This window comes from Panonychus citri, unplaced genomic scaffold, assembly GCF_014898815.1.
Source record: "Panonychus citri isolate SS breed McGregor unplaced genomic scaffold, ASM1489881v1 Contig00136, whole genome shotgun sequence".
NCBI classification, from domain to species: Eukaryota; Metazoa; Arthropoda; class Arachnida; order Trombidiformes; family Tetranychidae; genus Panonychus; species Panonychus citri.
The window spans coordinates 1682943-1707380 of NW_026515541.1; the positions used below are offsets into that span (position 1 = coordinate 1682943).

The 24438-nt window shown below is 30.1% G+C and overlaps 1 protein-coding gene across 3 annotated transcripts; it reads right to left on the reverse strand.

Moving 5' to 3' along the window:
* Positions 1 to 545: 545 nt before the first annotated feature.
* On the reverse strand, positions 546 to 22559 carry LOC128392747 (protein let-653-like). Of its 3 annotated transcripts, none has more exons than XR_008326029.1 (13): positions 22182 to 22559; positions 20948 to 21271; positions 19992 to 20113; positions 15891 to 16038; positions 11680 to 11792; positions 9649 to 9874; positions 8391 to 8764; positions 6213 to 6346; positions 5925 to 6146; positions 5674 to 5818; positions 5196 to 5361; positions 969 to 5096; positions 546 to 719 (listed from the first exon to the last, which is right to left on the reverse strand). XR_008326029.1 is itself a non-coding variant. In XM_053352830.1 (12 exons), exons 1-12 carry the CDS (start codon positions 22303 to 22305, stop codon positions 4927 to 4929), a joined length of 2268 nt encoding a protein of 755 aa, XP_053208805.1. In that variant the 5' UTR covers positions 22306 to 22559; the 3' UTR covers positions 546 to 4926. The 3 variants fall into 3 exon arrangements, 1 of the variants encoding a protein (XP_053208805.1); XR_008326030.1 differs by having other exon boundaries at positions 782 to 5096; XM_053352830.1 differs by having other exon boundaries at positions 546 to 5096.
* Between the last annotated feature and the right edge of the window lie 1879 nt (positions 22560 to 24438).

Below are 24438 nucleotides of genomic sequence, written 5' to 3' on the forward strand. Positions count from 1 at the left end.
TCTTAATTGTTTTAACCATTGCCTGTTAATTGGGTTTGTTGTTAGACAAGAAAAGTAAACTAATCAAATCAATGTTACATTTAAATGGGTTAATTGTAACAATTTACTAACCAGGAAAAATAGAAACAAAAACAAATTAACAAAATTCATAACGGTAACATCTTAACAATTGAAACCAGGAAGTTAATTGTTATTGTTATTGTGGTGGTAGACAGTTAATTGTAAACAAAAATAGTAAATAAATGTTTTGATTTATATAAATGATTAAGAAAAAATCATTAGGAAAAACTAAAAGGTTAACCATTGGTCAATTAAATGGTTAGTTCATTGACACTTGATTAACTTCAATTAATAACTTGATTTAAGTGAAATACCAAACAATTAAATTGGTATCATGTTGTTATAATATTAACAGTTAAATATCAATTAATTGTGTGTGTTGAGTTATCAGTTAATTGTTAACGGATCAAGTTAATTCCTGTCAATCTTGGTATTGTCTTAAACATAAATTAACAATTAGGAGACAAATGATGATTAAAATGACATAATTTTCACATCAAATTTAAATTGTTAATCAATTTTTTCATCTGCTGATGATTTAAGGAAATAAACGCTTATGGACCAATGGTTGTCTTCCTGTTTACATATTAATTGAACTGGATTAAGTCCTATTGTTGGCATTTCTTATTTCCTCTGGTCTGGATCATCTGATTGATTATCTGTATAATTAAATAAATATCACTGATTTAGTTGTTTAACAATTAGCTGAATGATGATTTACCAATTCGTCAACAGAAAAATGTTGACGTTTCCGTCAGGTCTGTGAGAGTTTTTCTCAATCTGATTCCTCAGTAAAAGTTCATAAATAATCAACAATCAACCAGTAAACCGTTCAATTGATTGTGAGAAAAGAGAGAGAGAGAGAGAAAAAAAATTCTGGTGAAGTGACAACGAAGCTTGAAACTAACCAAAAGAAAGAGAAAAAAAGTTCTTTTCTCTTGAAAACTCGTTTTTATATCAATTGACCCGTGGATTGATGGTCAAATGATTTTCACTTCTCATCCTCATCCTAATCATATCCATCAGCACATCACCAGAGTCTCATTGTCATTCCTTGTCTTCATTTGATTTGTTGCCTGAATATGATGATAACCAAATTAAATGCTGACCATTGGAGCTTTTATATGTTAACCGTTGACCTTTCACTTCTTCAGGTTCAATTTATCATCAACATTTTTCCTTGCACTAGATGAAAGCAAGAAAAATAATCTCTCTTAAGGTCTTCTTATTGTTGATGGTGTTGAAATCCAACTGAACCAAAAATTGTACTTTTTTCATGATAATTATGGTGAATAAATTTAATGTTGGTAATGAAGGTTATGGTGAATGATAATAATTGGTGACTTCCGTCAGGTTTTGTTTATAAGGTTTGCTGATTCTGGTTTCGATGTTTTGTTGTTGTTGTTGTTGTTGTTGATGGGTGATAGTGATGATGATGTTTCTATTGAGGCAATCAATTGAATTGTTACAGTTAATTGATTAGGATTTGCAGTTTCTCTCTTGTCCATCAGTTGCCAATTGTATTAGTATCCAAATGAATGTAACATATAAATGGTGCATGTTGATTGTAAATAGAAGGTAAATATTACATTCTAAACATGATGATGATCAATGGATGGAAAAAGATGTAATTTCATCTATTCATATTCTTGATTTGGTTTAATATCTAATCATCCAGTTGATTGATAAAATTGGAATAATGGAATGAATCAATTTCCAGCTTGTTCAGGTCAACAGAGTTATTGTTAAAATCACTTGACCATAATGAAATTGCCATGAAAATTTGACATCTTGTTTCACACAACATTGTCGCTGTTCATCAGGTAATATTTTTGTGGGTCTTTTAAAGGTTTTTCAATTGATTACCCCAGTGAAGAAAATCATTTTATTGGAATTGATTTTGGCTTTTTTTTTCCTTCACCAGTTATATTCCTCCAGTAAGTCAATGCCACCAGAATTTACTCCATTAAAGTGTAACAGGTTGAAACATGGGCTAAGATAATCAAGAGAAACCAAATTGGTGCCATTTTAATGGTGGGTATTTGTTGAGGCTTCTCATTCCGTTTTTTTTTGTTCTCTTCTCTCTTTTTTTTCGCTTGTTCATCCTCCAACTTGTGATGTGTGAATCGGTGTCAATGTCCATCAAATTAATTAACTGACATAGTGCATTTGAAAATTATATTCCAAAGATCCGGTCCAATCCTTGGTGGTGGTCAAGAGTGAGAGAGGTAGAGACATTTATATAGGAGGAGAGCGGGCAAATGAAGCCATGGAATTGTGTCCGTCTTGGTTTATTAAAATGAATCCAGTTTTTCACCAACAGGAATCAATCTTAATTTTCTCAGGATTAAATTACAACCCAGAGAAATCAAATGTTAATCAATTGAATCCATTGAAGAGAAGAGAACAAAAAAATTAAGAAGAAAATGTAATTACAGAGTAATAACCATGAGAAAAGAAACCAACTAATGTTGAAGAATTGATTAGATAACATTGGAAGAGAACACGAGAAACATTGGTAATGGAAAAAAAGGAGAGAAATTAATTAACTTTAAACATCTAATTAAAAGATAAACAACAATTAAAAAATAGAAAATCAATTAAGTAGAAAAATTAAATTAATAGAAACCAAATTAAAATTAATGTTCAAAAAATTAGAAAAGAAAAGGGTTACGTTAGTTTCTTCGGTTTCGTATAGATGGCGTTCGATTAATTCTCTAAATTTTCGAGTTTTTTTAATTGTAATTGTTAATTTATTTGACTATCTAAACCAAAATTAACCTTTAGGTGCTAATTAAGAGGGTAATTTGTGTACTATTGGTAAATTTGATACTCTTGACTCTGAGAGTAGGATAGTTACAGTGGTAGACAATTAATTGAATGCATATACAGATTGAATTTTTATTGTAATTAAATTTGAAAATAAATTAATTTGTTGATTGTGTTGATGAACAATAAAAAAATTAAAGTTTTACAACCATTCATCTCACAATTAGTGTGAGGGTGATTAGAGGAGGTGGGATAAGCACCAAGAAAAGTGCTCTAATTACTTTGAATCTAAACTTTCAAAGTTTAGAAATTGTTAATTTTAATCAATTGATCCAAATTGATGATGACAATTTTAATTATAATGGTTAAAAGTTAAACAGGTGAAAATGATCAAATGATTATAATTTGATGAATTAATGAAATTTGATTTTAAGTAAAAGGTTAAGGGAGTAAGAAAATTGTTCACAATTAACTGATTGATGATGATTAAAACATTATAATGATTGTAATTTATTACTAGTAATCAATAAATTAGTAATTATTGTTTCTGGGACTTAAATTTGATTTCAAATTATTTCAATTAATCAATAATTGTTTAATCATTTACAGATAGGTAAGAGGAAAGGGAGGATAATTTAATTGTTTACAATCAAAAAAAACGATTAGAACAATTAAAAAACAAATTGTTAAGAGACAAAATTGAAATCAAATTGTTTTCATCATCATCATCATCATAATCAACTTTTGATTAAATTGCCAGAATTTGTAATCAAATGTAACAATTAAGGTGGTTGTTGGTGGGGGAATTGAAATTATCTGGTTACCCAATTCAAAAGTTTGACCCATAATTGTAGTGGTCAAGATTCAGATGATAATAGTAACTTGAATTAGCCTTTTACTTGAGTGGTCAAGATAAATATTGGAATTAAATTCTGTTCAATTTTTTTTCTTCTTCTTCTTCTCTCTCTCTCCATCCTCATCTCTACCATGACTTGTGGGTGTTAATCATTACATGATGATGATGATTAAAGATAATGATAGTAATTTATTATTATATTTTTCTTTTCTGTTGGTTTGATTTATATAATTTAAAAGAATCAAAATCAAGGGCAAAAAGTTCATAAATGCAAATTCGATTACCATGAGTAATGCATGACCAGGTAAACTTTTGAAATGAAAGAGGAACTGATTTCATCTTCACTTGGATGGTGAAAGGAAACAAAGATGAGGAAGAGGATGAAGGTGGTGGAGGGCAACAGGTAGAAGAAGATGATGATGAAACAGAGAGAGAGAGAGAGAGAGAGAGAGAGAGAGAGAGAGAGAGAGTTCCCAAAGAATTGAAGACAGAATTGGATGGAATACAAAAAGGATGAGAATCAGTAGTTGATTAAAATTGTCATCATGAGAGAGAGAGAAAGAGAAGAAGATAAGAAGATGAGAAAAAGAAAGCAATAAATAATATCACAAAGACTCATTTGCCTTTTGACTTGTGGTCAGTCCATTGTTTTTTATATATATAAACACACGGTGGGGGTCAGTTCATCCTCGATAAGGTCAAGGTGATAATGGTAAATAATGAGTAGAGTGTAAAAGAGTAAGAAATTTGATTTGATTACATCAATTGAATAATTGGTTAGGTGGGTTTGAGTAGTTTGCATGTTAATTAAAACAATTAAGAGATGAAAAATTTCAATTAAACTTTTTTTTTTGTTCCCTTTCATCAAATTGTATGTAATCAAATTGTTACTCTATTATACTAAGGTGGGTAAAGATGATGAGCAATTAACTAAATCATGTATAATCAAATATATATAAAAATCAATGGAAACACCAAAGGTGGGATATTAGTGACGGTGGGGATTTGTGAGTGGTCAGTTTTTGGACAAATGTATCTTTTTGTTTGCTTCCTTTTTAGAGAGATATAACTTACTATCCATTAGTAATTAAGGTAAATTTGCATTTAATTTAAATGAATCAATTGGTCTCATGATGAATGATGAATGGTGAATGATGAGGTTGTGGTGTTTTCGCTGGTGAAATGGTGATGATGATCAACAAAAACATGGAACAGGCTTTATAATTGAACTAAATTAATTCTCATCGAAGGGTAACTTTGGTGGGTAATTTCATCCGCCGGTGTGCAGTGAAATAAGCAACAGTACAAACGTACATAACTAAAAGTAGAGCACTAATTACACTTAAGGCCATCAATGAGGTTCGAGATGCACATCGATCCATTGAGATAATTGATTCCCTAGAAAATGATTCTATGGAAGAAAAGAGTTTCGAAAAGTTAGAAAAAAGTTCTAAGAAAAATATCGAAATTGTTGAATAATATTTGAGAGAGAGAGAGAGTTATCATTTACCATTGGCATTTAATGGATCCATTGTTGATCGAGCGGCATCGGCATCATTGAAATCGAGAACTAAAATCTCTCGACTTAAGGTCATCTCATCGTCGGTCTCATAATGGGCTGATCGACGTTTTCGTCCCCATGAAGTGATCTCTTCCCTTCCAGCAGTACAAATAACCTTAGGGTAAACAAAGAAAGTACCATCATTAGGACAACAGTTCACAGGTAAATAATATCATGAATTAACTGTTAACATGGTGGGAATTGGTGATAATTATAATCATCATCATGTTAAATGTTTGCAGGTTAAAAGTTGTATTGAAATTATGAATGATAATTGATTGTCAGGGTGAAGGTAATATTCATTTTCCCATGAATAATGTTATTATTATTACAGATTAATGATAATCACATGGGAAAAAAGGTGAGAGATAGTTAATTGATTAAGCAAATTGTATTAGGTGATTTAAATTAACTGTTAACAACTTACTGGTTCACATTTTCCGATACAATATTTAACGTTACATTGAAAGATTACACCATAAGATTCAGTGAACCGGAAGGCTTCGTAGTTACTTTCAAGAGCATTTCCGTTTTCCATGAAACTTGGGAAAATTGAATTATCAACAGGACACCTTAAGGAATAATAATAATAATAATAATAATAAAGATTGTAAGAGATATTGGTCAAGTTTCAATGGTCACTTATTGTTGTTTTGTCGTTTGTTTTTTTCTTCTTACCCGTGGTCATCGATTATCTCAAAGGTACTTCGAGCATCTTTGGCCATTGCAACACAAGAACGAGCGAAAATACCGTAAGGTGTTGACTCGGGAATTTGAATTCTAAAGGTCAATCGATCACCGATTCGGACAGTTGAAGCTTCTCGTCCATCTGACCCATAGATTAAAATCTTAGGTAACGGAGCTTCAGGCGATGAAGTGATTTGCAAAGTATCAGGATCTCTGTTTGACAAAAGATGAAATCAAATTACTAATTGAATCTAATTAATGGACAATTAACCTAATTACCTGACGGGCATCATTCCGAATGAAACATTTCTCGATGTAGTTTCATAGGTACACCTTACATGGTAAACTTTATCCGCTTTGGTAAGGACAACGTTATGGTGTTGAAGGACAACAGTATTAGTATAAACACCAGACTGTAAATTGTAACAATTAAGAAAAGATTAAGAATAACAATCAATTATCAAATCATGAGAAGATGATTAAGACAATAGAAAACAAGAAACAAGAATAAACCAGAACTCCAATAGTAAGTTAATTGTAATTCAACGAAAGATCAACTTGTAGATGAGGTTGTTTTAATTAGTGAGAAACAATTTGTTACGGTAAAAGAGGTAAATTAAGACACAAAATTAGCCGATTATTATTAAGATAAAAGAGAGATAGATGATAATTTAATTAATCGTAAGTCCAAGAGACCAGAAACTCATTAAGAATTAAGAAAAAGTAGGAAATGGTCATTTTGTTAAAGATCAATGTCAAGGTAGAAATTAATTATCTCAATTAGAGTAAGCTAATTATCCGGTAGTGGGTTAAGAAAACAATTGTCATGACAAAGTCTATTGTTGATGTGATATAATCAACAACAAGGAAGTCATCATAATCAACAGGTATAACAACAGTAGCATCATCATCATCATCATCATCCGACTTTATCATAAATAACATGATGACCTTACGATTATAACGGTAAAAAAATGGGACAAAATTACTGAGCTAAGTAAATTTGATATACAGACACAATAATCATGAAAGGTATGGTAAAGGTAATGGTCAACTTATTGTCCAGTTTATGTTAGTAAATCTTGTCTGTTGTATGATAACAATTGTATCTTTGATTATGAGAGTATATAAATTAACACATATTATAATAGAAATGGTCAAATGATAATAATAAAAGGATAACAAAGGGATTAGTGTGGATAAAGTAATAGAATCAGAAATCAGAAAAATATTAATAGTTGACCAATTCATGATAACGATCAGTTTGTTATTTATTTTCCTCCTTCACTTCAATTTCATATCAATTGTACTGTTTGTATATTGTTATTATTGTTGGGCTATTGGTTCATCGGGTAGTCAGGTTAGTGAACATGAAGATTATTCAATCATGAAATTCAACAATATAACTTGACCAATAGAGAGAGAGAGAGAGAGACTTGACCATTTATTCAAAATATTCAATGAATAAGTGACCAGTTTATACAAGAGATTTATTTGAATTTCTATCGGAAAATTTATCCTACGATTGATTTGTTTCTTGAGAGATCGTAAATTGTTCAGTGTTAATTGTCGCTATAATGGTGAGTAATTTGAATTCTTAATTTCCCTCTTTGCCTTGATTATCATGATTTATCAATTTTTACTCATTTCTTTTCCGATTCATTTGATATTCACATCATGTAATGAACAACTACAATAACAAAAAGCTACTCTATCAATATGAATGGTCAGAGAGTAAAATTAATGTTCCAAGTAGGATGATAATGATGATGAGTTATTGATGGTTAATCTTTAAACAATACGATTTGCTGTTAATTGTGGCAGGAAGTTGTTGTATCAACTGGTACCTGAGAATTGGTTAAGGGATCACATAGAAGAGGAAAGGAAGAGGGCATTAGGTCATCTTTCTGAGAGAGAAAGAAAGTAAGAGAGAGAGAGACTGAGAGAGAGAGAAGAGGGGAGGTGATAAGATTAAGTGGTCATTCATCAAGATTTCAAATGAATGGTATTGGCAGGTTACTATTTAAAAGGTATGAATTGAAAACTTGATATTTAACAAAAAGGGATAACAAGAGAGAGAGAGAGAGAGATGATGATGAAGATAAGAATGATAATGGTAATGATAATGTTTGAGAGAGAAATATTTGTATGGAGGAGGTAAAGTAGGATGAAGATGATGAATTCAGGTAATATGGTGAAAAGAAAAGGCCCAACATTGATCAGATTATATGGGAATAAGATTAAGAGAGTTAATCTTCACTGATAGTGAGATTAGTTGATGATTAACAAGATGATAAGATTAACTGGTCAAGGATTGAGTTTGAAAATTTCTCCATGATATTGAGATGATTTTATAAGACTCAGATTAATTTGTTCACTATGAGTGATTGAAGTTTGGTTTAGTTGTTTTGATTTTTGTTTTTCTTTTACAATTGAATTGGATATCAATTAGCTTACCAATGATTGGGTGTTACAATCTTGACCAACCAGTGACATGTCCAGTTGAAATTGTTGACTATTTCTTATGTGAGCATTACAAGTTTCACTTCGTCCAAGGGCATAGATGCGACCATGAAAGGGTCGAGATGTCTTTACATTGACCATTATCCTTGTATCGGTACATTTAAGGGTAACATCGTAACAAACCCCGAGGGCATCACAGGATGGATCCATTTTGGTTTCATCACGAACCGGAAGTGTTGATGATATTGGTGGTTGTGTGGAGGCGGGTATAACTGAAGGTTTACCATTGAGTGTAGTTGTTTGTTGATGCATTGGACCGGATGAAGAGGGTGGAGGTGGTGGTGGGGGTGGTACTGGTGTTGAATCATCTGAAAGAATCACAATCAATCAAAATAATAATAAACAAGAAACCAATTAGTAAGTCAAGAGAAAGAAAAAAAGAAAGAAAGAAAGAAAGAGAGAGAGAGAGAGAAAACTTTTCTCATCCTCATTTTTTTTCCACTTCCACCTCATTTGGATTTCTTTTTTTGGTGTTTTCTGAATCAATTCTTGCAAATCCAATGAGGAAGTGCCAACGATATGATGATCATTTCAATGATCCCCTGAACGAACCAATATCATCACATTTACTTTCAGTTTACTCAACTGAAGTACTTCACATTATGACCGATACTTGACCACTCTGATGGTCCATTTCATGGCGATTCTTAAGAATTGAATCGATAGAAAATTTTTGTATCTTCTTTCATATAATCTAAATTCTGTGTTAATATTTCAATGAATTTTACATGAAAAATTCATTTCAATTTCCGCAATGCGTGTTAAAAGAATCAAATAAATTTTTCTCATCTTATTTCTCCTCCTAAATATACAGGTAATTGTCTTCATCTCTTTGAACAGGTAACATGATGATGAAGATAATGAACAAGAATCTAAGATGATAATAATGGTCTTAATTCACCTGGAGACTTGTTTTCTCGGCATTTTCACTGAGTAAAAGAAAAAGATTGAAACAATTCTGATGATAATGATGACGAAAAATCAAAATAAAATGATGAGATAATAATAGCCTCAAGGCAGAGTCCAGGTAACACAGTGTAAATAATATACGTGTTATCGTGTTACTTATTCAAAGTGTTTATCATTGAAAGGATAATGATACTGATACACATCAAAGTGGAAGTGTCAGTTTGAAGTGGGGGTGAGATGATGATGATGATGATGATGAGATAATGATGAATATTCAACTTACTTGTACATGAGGCTTCCAGATAAACGGCACTTGTTTCACCGGAATCAAATAACGGAAGTGAGGCCGTTGAAAAGGTTTCCGATCCATCGGGAAAGGTTTTATGGTCAAGATGGTAAAGGGCACAATTAGGTTGACCCTTTTCAAATGATGGACGATATAAGATTGACCGACAGATGAATTCATTTTCAATGGCACAAGCCCGAATACAACCACTTTGAGATTTTACCTGTTGGATTAAAATAGAGAGAGAATTTTTTTTTAATCGAAACAATCAAAGTTTTATCGGATTAAAGAGCTGATTAGTTGATAGAAAAGTTAATCATGATTGACTTATCAAGTTGATCTATTGACAGTTTATGAAAATGATGATTATCATGTGTTAATTTGTTATCACAATCAATTAATTGTGATTCTAATTCATAACTGTTTAGATGAGTGAAAGTTAATTGTTAGTTGGTTGGTTGGTTTGTATCACAATCAAGATTATAATCAGGAAATTAAGCTAATCTTTTATGTAAATATTGATGATTGAATATTAACTTGATTTGATTATGATCATGTTTTCAACTAAATTAAAAAGTTTCAACATCAACAATTAAAATTAGCTGGATAAGTAGCTAGAAATTTGAATTGTAATATTTGATTATCATGAATGGGATTAAATTACCTGACCGGTTGAGATCAACAATTGAGTTAATTGAGATGCTAGAAGACTAATTTAGTTGAAAAGGTAATTATGATTATGCAGAAAAACAAACTAATCCTCAACAATTAACTAACAATTTTACATATAAGTTAATCATAATTTTAATTGTTATTTTTTCCCCAATATGATTACTGTAATCAGTGAGTAGTAAACAAAATCAGCATGATAATTAATCTCTTCCTTGTTACAATTGATAAAACTAAATTGATCATCTGATGATTGAGATTACTATTACTATTATGATGATTGTCATCATTGACCTTGAAAAAAAAAACAGATTCAAACTCAATTTAAAATATTCATCATGAAATTTAATTGTGTAACAAAAATCTAATCATGATTGTTAATGATTAAGGAATTAAAAACTAAACCAGTTAATTCACTTAAATTTAATAGAAAATAATAATTTTTAATGATGATTAACATGATAATGATGATGATAATGGTTAATATAATAACGATTATCGGATATTGATTAGAGAGAGAGAGAGAGAAATAGATTAAGGTGAAGGAGCAAAAAAAAAGTTCTAAAAAGTTCTAATGATAGAGAATGATTATTTTCTCCCTCACATCAACAAGAAATGGACTTTAATTGATCATCCTCATCATCTTCATCATTTGTCTTCATCTCTCTTGTATGGGTCATTATTACATGAAGGGGTTACGCTGATATTATTGGAAACACGGAAGCAAATCGGACTCTCTCTCTCTCTTTCTCTCTCATCATCATCTACCTGTGTACCTTTTTATAAGGTCAATTTAGTACCGGTCATTATGTTCAATTTTCAATGATATATATTTTGTTAAAAGCGATATCAACTTATGGATAAAGCAAATGCCGTTGATTGTTGTTAACTGATTGCTGAAAGATGATTTCTTTTTTTAACAAACTTTAATATACCAAGAATTAAATCTGATTGTTGTAAACCTTTAATGGTGATGGTTTAAATTGTTGAATCAGGAAAAATATGAAATCATTTTTTTTTCTGTTAAATGGTTTTACGATTTTGTTATGAATTTTTTGTATTCAACCTCATGAAAATGTTGTAACAATCAAACTTGAACAAAGTTGATTGTTAAAACTTTTGGCCATCTCAAAATTTAATTTCATTCCTATCTGGTTAACCAATAATCAAATTTAATAATAATAATTATCATGATTAAGGTGATAATCACAATAATCAATAAGATTTCATATTCTTGTGCTATGTTTACATTGAGTGGGTGCTAATTGTTGTTATTGTTTGTCAAGTTGTTAATGATGATTAATTGATAAGTGTTTTCTTTTAGAGGTTAATTGTGTTAATGATTAATTAATTACTTACCAGTAGCTCTTTGTCAGGATAATAATTAACTTCAACAAACTTGGCAATCTTGTTTAATGGTAAACCCAATTTAGCATAATCATAAACTTGTTGATCTTGGCAAATATCATCAGCTGAAAATGAGAAAAAGTTACAACAATTAGTTAATTTGATTATCAACAACATGGAATCAGTTTAAATCTTGTCAACCAATTGATTTTGTATTAATTTTATGTTAACTTATTATTATTGTTATTCGGAGACAATCAACTAATTGTTTGTATCAGCTAAGTTTAGGAGTTTGTTTGTTAATCGTTGCAGTGATTAAATTAATTGTTTTGACCCAGAGAGATTACTAAGTTTAACCCAATTCTCAGGTAAAGTTCATCATGATTATGGAATAGTTTTAATTGTTAATCATCATGGAAGATGATTATTGTTTATAACGGATTATCATCAACAACAATTAACTCAACAAGGGTTAGGTTAACATTAGATTTAAAAGATTTCACAAGATAATCTAATCTTTCAAGTCGAAAATCATTTATTTTTTTTCCATGATAATTAATTCTGATTATTCTGAACACTCGGAATATACAAACAATCATATTTATATATAATTAAGAGGAATAACTTGTTAACTAATTAACTAACTAACGATTGTTGTCTTGATTGTAACTGTATGTTAATCATGAGAATCGGAAAAGGTAAGTCTTGATTGTTAATCTCTTTGTTATTATTATCATTCTGGTTAATCTTAATTTCTGGTTCCTGCAAACAATTTATTTTAATTGTAATCTCCTGATTGTTTCTTCATCTATATATATAAATAAATCTACAATTAAATGATAAATAAGAGAAACAATTAGAAACTCTGATCTACTGAATCAATCATGATTTTTTTTGTTCTTTTTCAAAAGTTCTGATCTCAAGTTCGGATCAGTGATTTGAAAGTTTCTCGTTCGCAATCAATTGAAGCAAAAATTGTCAATTTTTTTTCTCGAGATTTGTGGTGAAAGATTATCCAAGATGATGAGAATTTCATTTATATATATTGATCATGATGAGGATTAAGATGATGATCATTTTCATCTTTTATCTTCATCATTCCGGAAGCATCAGCCATTAGGAAAACCATTGAACCAAAATGATCAACAAATTGCTTATCATTTTTTTCCCAATCACTTTGATCCTTTTTTGATTGAATTGGAAACATAAACACAGACACAATTGGTTGATTGTTGTTATTTACTAGTAGTTTAAATTATCAACAATTAACCTTTTTTCTTTCCCTGTTAACCCTTTCTGCTGGTCTCTCTCTCGAGATAATTAACTTAATCAAATCAACTCCAACAATTAGTTAACAACAGCAACTTATCATCATTGGAATCAGACATGTAATAGTCTTAATTGTTTGCTATTATTATTACAACAATTTAAATCACTTTATGGTTACAAACCTTTTCTTTGTTTCAAGTTTTCCAATTTAATTCACTTTAATCAAGGTCAAGGGTAAAGTTAATTGTTATGTTAATCAATTGTTGATTTTTATCATTGTAACGACAAAACTTTTTTTCCTTCCTCTATTACAACAATTAAATCAAATTGTTACGAAATTAATTGTGATTCTAATCAAGTGATGAAAAATTTCCCAATTTTCTGATCAACGAATAGAAAAAAAAATCTTCACAATTAAGGTAACAATTAACAACGAAAACACAAAATAAATCTTAATTACCATGATCTTCATTCATCTCAAAGATTACCGATTATCCCGATAATCCAAAAGTAAACAAAGAGTTAATTTCCTTTCAATTGTTAAGTTAATCAACTTATCGATTTATCAGCAATCAATTGATTCTCCCTAATCAGTTAATTGTGTCGCTAAACTATGATAACAATTGTTGTAAAATCAAAGTATTACAGGTAAAGTCTAATTCTTAATGTGGTGATAATATACTTTGTCTAATTCATTTCTCGGAATTTTTTTTTCTCTTTTCATCATCATCATCTTTTCTTCTAAATAATCATAATCATCACCATTCTTAATCATTGTTATTATCATCTTCATCATCATCACCATCACAATGCAACATTAAACATGTTACATAACAATTAGAGAGAGAGAGAGAGAGAGAGCAAAGAAGCAGACAAAGTTGCCTTCATCATTTCTCCTTCCCAATGACTTCTTCCGAGTTATTTTCTCTTCTTCTCCATCAACATCTACATGAACACCAACACCATCACCATCATCATCCACCAACATCTCTAATAGTATTAGAGTTCATGATGAACAACATGAAAAGAGATAGGAAATCATTGAAGCCTACCTGACAAAAGGATAATATTGTTCCTGTGCAGGTAAAGCCAGAAACCCTTTCATCATCATAATCATAACCAAAGAAACGTCAACATAATCATCCAACAAAAATGATTATGGTTAAACAGTTATCCCTTTTTTTTAAACTGTAATACGACCTGATATTTATTACTATCCAATAAATGGTTGATAGAAAACAATCAATGGGTTCAAATGGATAATTATTATCTGATATATACGTTGAGACGCTAAAAACAATATCAAATGTGAAAGGAAAAAGTTAACGGTGTTTTTCCTGATTGTTGAATTTTTTTCCCAATGGAGAGCAGATTTAATAGCCTAAGAGATTTAAGTTGTTAATGATTGACTATTACGGTTAATTGTTCAGCTCTATCGTTTGATGATGACAATCATTACCTCTTCTTTCATGGGGGATTAGAAAAAAAAGAAAGTTGAAAATAACGATCCAGGAAAACGCTGAGTAAATTTCATCGGAAATTCAAAGTAGTCTAATCAACAGCACAATAAGAAACACTTCAACTCATTGTGTGTTTATTATTTCCGCGCCTGGCAGCACTAAGTACTAGTACGATAAAGGGATGATAACTTTATATCATCATCATCATCATCATCATCATCCTATTCAACGGTTCGTTACATTCAGAATAATTCATTCAAGTTTTTCTTACACATTATTATATTTTTTTCACTATGTTAAAGTATTGAAAAGACTTTAAAATGTCATAACAAAGTCTATCTACAACAATTTAATATCATATTAAATTGTTGGATAGTTTTAGAAAACAAAAAACATATTAACATGATGATGATGATGATGATAATGATGATAATAATACTGATGGTGATGATGCTAATGATGGCTTGATTACTATCATGATGAAACTATGAATAGCTGATACAAATTGTAATGAATTTCAGTAAAATGGGAGCTCAAGTTTTCACTGTAAAGGTTAACATTGACTGAATCATGATGAAATTATCCTTTGATTATGAAACGATTATGTTGATCATTACAAAGGTGTGTTGATATATTCAAAGAGTGACCATTATAATGACCATTACATGAAAGATTGTTGTTGTTGTTGTTGTTTGTGAAGAGAAAAAAAATTTCTGTGAGAATTCAATGTTAATGGTCAATCTTATTGTTACTTGTTGTCCAGAGATTGAAAAGAAATTAATTTTCATTTTCTCATTTGTGTCAATTAACTCGTTGATTGTTACAATTGTATTAATTTTCATCCTTGATTGTTACTCTTTTTTTTATTACCAATCAACAAGATTTTCTTGTATTGTAATTATGTTTTACCTGTTTCTTTGATTTGCTTCAATTAACTCTAATAATCCATTTATTTCAATTATCTTAGTTACTAAATTGTCTCAAATCACTTAACCCTTTAATTTAGTTTAAATCATTAATCTTTCCTCAAACAATCAACACCATTTTCTGTCCAATGATTTATATATGTATCTCTAAATTGTTGCTAAGTGTTAAACCTCCACGTTGGTGATTATCACAATTAGATTTACTAATCATCAATAATTTATCCCTTTAATTAATTCATCATTTTTCATCCTCTATTAAATTGTAAACAATTAACAATCTAATCAGGTTTTCATCTTAACAATATGATTAATATTTGGTTAGCTAATTATTATAAACAGATACAATCATGACATTAACAACTAATCCAATTTTTCACAACAATTAACCTTAATTGTTATTGATTTTCACGTTGTTTCTGTTTCTTGGTAATCATTCAATTAACTAATTGTCTCTCTCTACCTTTTTTTTCAACAGGGTCAACCTTATATTGGTCAATAAGTTAACACACATTCAAATGGTTTTTCACTGTGACAATTAACTAATCATGGAAAAGATTTAATTTCTTACCTTGAAGACAAGCATTCTCAAAGTAATCAACTCCTTGGGACTCAATTAAATCAACGGGAAATGCCCCAGGCGATCGTCGGTCATATTCCGATAAATGGCAAGATAATGTAACGTAATTAAATTCAACGGATCGACATAGGAAACGAACCTAAATCACAATTAAGAAATTCATTTGAAAAAAGGTTGATTAGTTAATTAATTATTCGCAATTAACACCATGATAATAATATCGTGATGATACCAGTTTTTTGTTTCCATCCGGACAATTAAGATTAACATTGATACGTGTGTAAACAATTAACTTATTACAATTAACTCGGTCATGAAAATTTATATATCTTGATTATGATTTAAATTACAATTAGATAATAATAATAAACCAAGTGTTAATAGTTTTAACTAGATCACAATTTAAGATTAGTTGATTGATTAACATGATGAGAGTTTAAAATATAAATTGTGTTAATTTAAATACAAAAGAAATTAATTTTTCCCTTCTAATCATTAATCATTTAACTTGATTAACTAACAATCATTTTACTAATCAAAAACTAACTGTGAATGTTAAATTGTTTATAATAATATTAATCCTGTTACATCCGTTTCTTATCCGCTATTGAATATTAATTTAATTGGAAACAATTAACTTTACATTCACATCAGTAAACTGAATTAAGGTCAATTCCTTAACCATAAACAATTTAACTTGATTGTTGAGACTATTAAACAAAAAGAGTTATGATTTTATGAAAACTTATTCATGTAATTCAATCAATTGATTAACTTAACAAGAGACATTATCGAATCTGATTAACTTAATTGTCGTTATAATCAAGTGTATTTCATAATAATAATAATAATAATGATCATGATTCTGGCTCATTAAATATTTGATTAACTCTCTATGTGAGATTAATTCTGATCATGATTTGGATGAAATAATTTGTAAATTTTTTTTTTCCTGATTAACAATCAGAATACTAATTTTAACCAATTTAAATTGTATCAAGAATTGAATTTACCTTTGAGATTTAATATACTTTGTTGATTATCAAGTTTTACCAAATGATTTTGCTGTTAATTTTTTTTTACGATTTTCTTACCTGTATTATCATTATCGTTATTATTATTACCTTTTGATTGTTAATTTACAAGCGGAACACAATTTAAGTTTAAACAAGTTGAATAAACTTCAATAAACTTGGTTATTTACTATTAAGATATTGAAAAGAAACTCAATCAACAACCAATTTAATATGTATGATTGTTTGTTGATCATTGATAATCAACAACAGTGTTACAATTGATTTCCTCTTCCTCTCAATGAAAAAAAAACTAGTTAATTAATTCAATTGAATACATATATTGATTATTAAATTGTAGACCAATGTTTAGTATCATTATCAATTGTTATGATTACATGATAACCTGATAACAATCAATTAAATTCAATAATCATCATTCAGGATCTTCATTTCATCCTAATTGTTTAGTTTTATATTTTTCTACCTTTGACCTGATTGTTGATCAAAATTCAATTGTAGGATTAATGATTAATCAATGTTCTCATTACCTAATGAAACAATTGAGTCAATCAATTAACAGATTAGATTTATAAGAATTAATCATGATTCTCATTATGGAGAGAAACTTTTTTCATGTTAGAACTTTTTTTTCTCTCATTTTCTTCATCGAATCTGTAAGAACTTTGTTCTTCTCACTCAACTGTAAATGTTAATGATCGATGATTAAAGACTTTGATCATGATTTTATATATGAGATGATCAGTTCAGTCCATTGGATAATCATGACGATGATTAGATTGACAATAATGAATGAAGAGTAAAAATAAACAAAAATTCTGATGATTGGAATTCATTGTTCAGAATGTATCATGTATGTTTGGTGAACAAAAGTCTGACTTATTTTTTTTTTGCCTTCTTTTCTCTCTTAAATCATCAATCTCTTGAATCATTGTCATGTCATAGATTGAGCTGAACTAAGTAGTCAATAACTGAATCATCATGATAAACGCCGTTCATTCATGAATACAATGAGAAGAATTGTTTTTTTCCCATGTTGTTGCTTGTTGGAAGATGAAAAAATCATGGTAACAAAGTATCAACAAACTAAAGGGACAAATAGACAAGTATCAACACCTTTATGTGTGCGTATTTAGAGAGAGAGAGAGAGAGAGAGAGAGAGAGAGAGAGAGAGAGAGAGAGAGAGATGATCGTATCATACACTTAAATACATACACAGGTAAAAGTTCAATTTCAGGGTGAATAGTTTAGAGGAAAAAGAGAGAGAAGATTAGGATGAGAAGAAAGAGAACCAGAATTCAAGTGAAAGAGATGGAAACAACTCTCACAGTTATCGTCCTTTGCTCTTCCTCCTTCATCCTCCCTCTTTACTCCTTTCATCATCATCATCTTCTCTCTCTCTCTCTCTCTCTTTCTCTTCTTGGTTCAAGGTTAAGCCGTTGCTGCACCTGATTAAAGGTGTGCAATCAAATCGCAGTGGTTTTCATTTAGCATAACTACAAGAGTGACCTGGGAGCGGCACCGAAACTGACCACGACTTGACCATATTAAGATAATAAGAGAAAATGAAACTAGGAAATAATTGATCGACACACTAGCCTAGTCAAAGATAATCTTAATCTCATCTTGATCTTTATCAAATCCACCCCAATGACACCCTAGTCAGATGATTAAGCCACCCCACTGAGGATTATCCCAGGGGGTAAAGTACATGATCATCCGCTTAAAGATTAACAATACACCCAGATTAGTTTTCCCTCAATACTTATCATCAGCATCATCATCATTCAGATTGTTATCCATTGATAATAACCAACTAATTTACCTGTCTGTTGATTTTTATTTCAATAGATCAGCAACAACAATCACAATTAACTTTTTACTAACCATGAACAATTTAACTAAATCAACAGGGACGGAGCAAAAAAAAATCAACTTAATCAACTAAATTACGGATACATTTGCAATCTCATACTTGTAATTGTAAGATCAGTACAAGAAAAGGATGAACAATCACAATTTACTAATTGTGAACAATCAATGAAAAAAAAAGAGTTTACAATTAGTAAATTAATTGTCAACACAATCAAGTAAACTAAAAATTGGAAAAATTGATTGGACAAAAAAAAACTTAATTCTAACCCATTGTGATCAATGAACGTTGAAAATTGTTGATTATCAAGTGAATCAACTACTAACTGTTAATTAAAAATCTACTACTAAATTTATCATGAAACAATCAATTGTTTCTTAATCCGTTTCCATATCCGTTTTCAACAATTAACTTGAATATCTGAAAGCTAAATCTGATTGACTGATTGTGAAAATGTTATTGGTAACAAATTGTTGATTATCGTTTTCAGATTGTTGGTGAAAACATGATTAGCTAATTGTAATCTAATCTAAATGTTAACTGAAAGCAAACTGTTAATTGTTGATTCCGGTTTTAAATGATTAAACATCGTTGTTGAATGTTATCCAAAAACTTTGAGATTATATTTTCAAGTTAAAACCGTTCAACAGCAACAATTGAAAGTAATGGAAGGGATCAACTAGATTAACAATAATTAACGTAGCAATTAACTATTGAACATTGTTACAGTTGGGTAATTTATTCAATTAACGATTAGTCAAGTTAACTATTAAGGATTATTATGGATTAGGCCTATTGATGTGAAAAGTTTAATGAAAGATTATCAAGAAAATTAAAACAACAATTTATTCAACTGTGTAAGCTACTCATCATCACCAAATCATAATGATTAAAGTTAATTGTGATCAGTAAAGTATATAAGTGCCTGGAAATGTATATTAATCAATTTAAATCATTTGACAAAAAAAGTTTCAATTCTAATAGTAAATCAAGTAGTTAATCAAATCACTAATTAAATAATAAGTTTGTCACAAACGCAACAATTTAACTCAATAATAATACTAAACATTGTATTCAATTGTTTTCAGGCTAATTGCTGTTAAATCATCTAGATTAATTGTCTGTTATCATGGATATTGTTGTTTTCTTGTTAATTGTTGAATTGATTTAGTTTAAATTGCTTACCTCGTTCAAACAAGCGGCTAAACAAGCTTCCTTATTGGAAGTGTATATGATTGCATTGTCGAGACCTCGAAGTACTCGATTAGGATAACGTTCAAATGTCCAAAGTCGACTGCAAATGTTATCTAAATTTGTCAAAGTAAAAGATGAGTAACATTAGATTATCGGATTAACAAGGATAAAAGGGATTAGCTTTAAGTAAAGAAAAAAAAACAAATAAATTCTCATGTTAGCAGATGAGAAGTTAAAATTAACGGTATTTAAAGTTCACTTGATCCATGAATATCTTTTCATCTTTAAAAGAAGATGGAAAAAGAAAGAGACAATATTTTTCTCTTTCTTTATCATCATTTTCATTGTTTTCGTCATGAATTATATCATGAGTTTCTCTCTTTCTCTTTAAATGTTATCTTCTTTCTTCAACTTGAATCTGGAACTCTGATTAAAACGATTCCGTGATTCTTACTCTTCTTCCGTTTTCACCATAATTCATCTTCCTTCCACTACCACCCTCAATATCCACCAGAACTAAAAGTAATACAACTTTCTGAAGATCATTAGATTGATCATGAAGTGAGAATTAAAATTTTGTCACCTTACAAACTAATACATTAACTTGTTACGCTATTCTGAGCTCTTGGGTTTTTTATTGGCATTCCCAGAATATGTTACCTGTGATTTCAGGTGAAAATCTCAGAGCTTTTTCTTGGTGAAAGAAAAATAAGAGAGAGAGAGAGAGAGAAAGAAACAAGTATTTCTAAAATGAGAAAACCTGAAAAACTTTTAAGAATGAAATTGATGAGAACGGTGGAGGAAAAGGGAGGAGTAGGTGGAAGATGAAGATGATGATGATGATGATGAGGGAAAAGTTCCAAACCTAATGAACTTAATGGTGACGTTTAATTTTTCTCTATTTGTATTTTCTTTTTTCACCCAAAATTTTGTTCTTTTCCTCTTACCTGATCTTAGATTTAATTTGGAGAAAAAGTAAAGATTATTGGCTCTCTGTGGGTTACCCGAAGATAATGATGTTGATGAGGTGATACCCTGTTGGGATGACATCGATTGGGACACTTTGCCGCTCAGGGTTTCATTTTGAAGTCGACATAGTGTTTCCTGATTTGCAGCCATTGGATTAACAATAAATGAAAATGATGCTGATGTACAATCGGCCTCATCCCTACACCAACCTAGACACTCATATAAGGATATGTTTCGTGCAGTAAAGTAAGTTGGTCCAGGGAAATCACGGTTGGTCATCTTTTCAAAGCTTACTTTCATACCTGGACAATTAGGAGGAGAAGAAAACAATTAAACAAACAATCAATGACCACCGATAATTAACCGGCTAATTTTTTTTTTACCGAGAATCAACAAGTGAATTTGCAAAAAGTAAAATCAATCAATCAAAATAATAGTAATAATTTCATTCATCTAATGTTATCAAACTTTGACCCATGGAAAATGATGAAAGTTTTTTGTACATGAAAATTGTCAGCAAAAAAAAAACTGTTCATCTAAAGGTCACAGGTCTTAACGGAGGTCAAGTTACTATTGTTTTCTTTTACTGTTTTGTTAATTGTCAACAAAAACAACAACAATCAATACGTTGTAACAAATTACAATCAATTGATTACAAAGATATACTTTTTTTGCTGCTTTTTTCATGTTTCAATGATCAATTAACTGTTCAGGTAAATACAATAACTTTCTGTCAACTTGATATTTGTTTTCTGGTACTTTGACACCGGTGACTTTTTTTCCCTTGCATCTACCTGAATATCTTGTCCATCATCACTAATCATCGTCATAATCATCATATTGTTGATTGGGATCAGCTGATTTGCGAGTAAATTATAATTGTAAATGTTTTCTAACTGCAACTAATGATAAAGATCTTGTTAGTTTTTTTTTACTTTGCAATTTGCATTTTGCAAATATTATCATTTCTGTGATGTGTGGATTATGCTGATGATGATGATGATGACGGTGATTAGGATGATAATCATGATACTAATGAGCTTTGAAGATGATAAAATTAACGAGAAAAATGTTTTTTCTTAAACCTGTTTCCTTATGTATAAAGATTTAGTTGATGAGTTTATCTTGACAATCTTGCAAACTTGTTGATTAACTGTAACAATTAACGGCCAATTTATCAAGTGCATTTACTTGATATTAAAGGTCACTTACAGTCAATGAAGGTTGGCAAAATCACTGTTAACATAAACAATACAATGGACACCTTAAATCCGGAGAAATCACATTTGAGTGGACATCCTGATGTCTTCCGGTTCATTTTACACTGGTTCATCATTGGATGTTATTGTTATTTGAATGGCAATAGATGAGAAAGAGAAAGAGAGATAGAGAGAGAGAGAAAAAAACAAAAGGGAAGATGAGATGAGAGAGGAGAAAAGGATGAAGATGATGATGGAGATGGAGATAAGTATCAAAGTTGATCTCAAGAGCGGTTCACAGTTTTATCCTTTGGATTGTCAAGTTTATATTCAACTTTACACCATAAACACAAATAACATTATCTCCTTGAGATGAATACTTGAAACTGAACTTGAAACACTTGCTAAACAACCTACTTATCCTCTTTGAACTTCTGCTCCCTAAGTTTATTTCACGCTCCCGGGGCTTAGCATCATCATCTTTCTTGTCTACTTTAGTGAGAGAAAGAAAGAGAGAGAGAGAGAGGGAGAGGGAGGATGAGGAGGAGGGTAAGAGATGATGATGGAGGGGTAGAGATTTCGACAAACATCAATGCGTTGAAAGCATTTTTTGTCTCTACGTAACAAGAAGCATCAACAGGAAAAGTTTCTTCAAAAATTGAACCTTTTTTTTCATCTTCATCTCTCATCACAATCATCATCATCGTCTCTCTCTCTCTCTCTCTTCTCATCGCTCCATCTTGCTTTACCATGCGCTTCTCTTGCATTGATGATTTTTCGCAAGAAAATTTTTCCCCTTGATTATCATTATTTTTTTTTCTATTCAAATTTATCTGATTCATATTGCTTTCGGATCACATTTTGTCCACTATTTAATTGTTTACCGATGATTTGGCTAATTACAGGTAAATTTAGGTTCTATTGGTCAATTTTGGCAATTTCGTTCAGTGAGCAGAAATTGCAATGTAATTGATCAAATATTGATTTGCAATAAACTTAACCCAGTGTTCGGACTGTGTAATGATAATAAATGTAGTTGCCCCAATAGATCATAACAATTAGAATGAAATTTTGTAATTGCCGTTAAATTTTGAATCACGAATTATTGACAATTAGTTTTTACGATTACTTGAGCAATCGAAACTAATAGAAAAGCTTTTTTCATTCGGACTTAATACAATTTATTGTTATTATCAACAGGTTATTCTTGTGGTCAGTTCAAGATTAGATATTATATAATCTACACTCAAGTTGACATTCTAAATTAAAAGTCATCACCATGAATGATAAAAATGTACTTATATTTTTTTCCATCAGGTAAGCAAAGATAAAAGAGAATATTTTTTTTTCTCTTTTAAAATTTTTTATTCTTTTCTCCAATTCATCTTTCAGAACTTCTCTTTTTCTTTTTCTTCCAAGTCAAAACATTCTTCACAATCTGACCTAACCAGTGAGCTTAATCAAGTGTATCACGGAAGTTGCGGTGAGAATGAGTAGAGAGAGAGAGAGAGAGAGATGATGATGATGATGATGATGATGAGAGGGAGAAAGAGACAACAATGAGAGTGAGTTGTGAATAAAGTAAATGCTCAACCGATTCAGCAGCAAGATGATGATGAAAAAAAAGGTGCCATTATCAACGTTATTAGCACGTTATTATTTGAAGATGATACAAAAAAGGTGATAATGAAAAGGGAGAGATGAAGTTCAATATTATCTTTTTACCGTTAATTTCTTGAAAAGATATTTAATTTGTTAACCAAAGGGAAAGTGTCTGAAGTGCTAATCCTTTTCATCATCATCTTTATTGTATCTTTGCAACTGAAAAGATGAGGATGAAAATTCATTCAATCCTAACAATCAGATGAAATTATCTCAATATTTCACCTTAATAAAAGTTTTTACCGGAAATTGTATTAAATCAAATCAAAGGCTAACGGTTTTCATTATCAAAAAAAAACTTCATCTCTTTTTTTTTCAATGATTATCATTAGTAATTGTTAATCAAAACCACTTTAATCTCATCAATTGGATTATGTTTACCGTTAGTTTTTTTTCAGTTTATTCAATTGGTTTATTAATAGTATTGGTTTTACCTTTTATATTTCACCATCGTTATTAGGATCTTGAATTAATCTAATCAACTGATTACATTTCAATAATCAAATCAAGTTCACTTACAAAGTTTATCAATCAAAGATTAAGATTGATTCATCTTCAGATAATCGCGCTAATCAATTTATCCAAGTTGATTGATTAGTTTGGTAACA

What these genes read in the sequence shown, in the direction of transcription:
- LOC128392747 (XM_053352830.1), bottom strand. Translation starts at nt 22,305, where the DNA reads ATGATGAACCAGTGTAAAATGAACCGGAAGACATCAGGATGTCCACTC. An exon ending in CAAATTAAATCTAAGATCAG is followed by an intron (nt 20,114 to 20,947) that starts GTAAGAGGAAAA and finishes TGACAAATTTAG; the next exon opens with ATAACATTTGCAGTCGACTT. An exon ending in TGAGAATGCTTGTCTTCAAG is followed by an intron (nt 11,793 to 15,890) that starts GTAAGAAATTAA and finishes TCTCATTTTCAG; the next exon opens with CTGATGATATTTGCCAAGAT.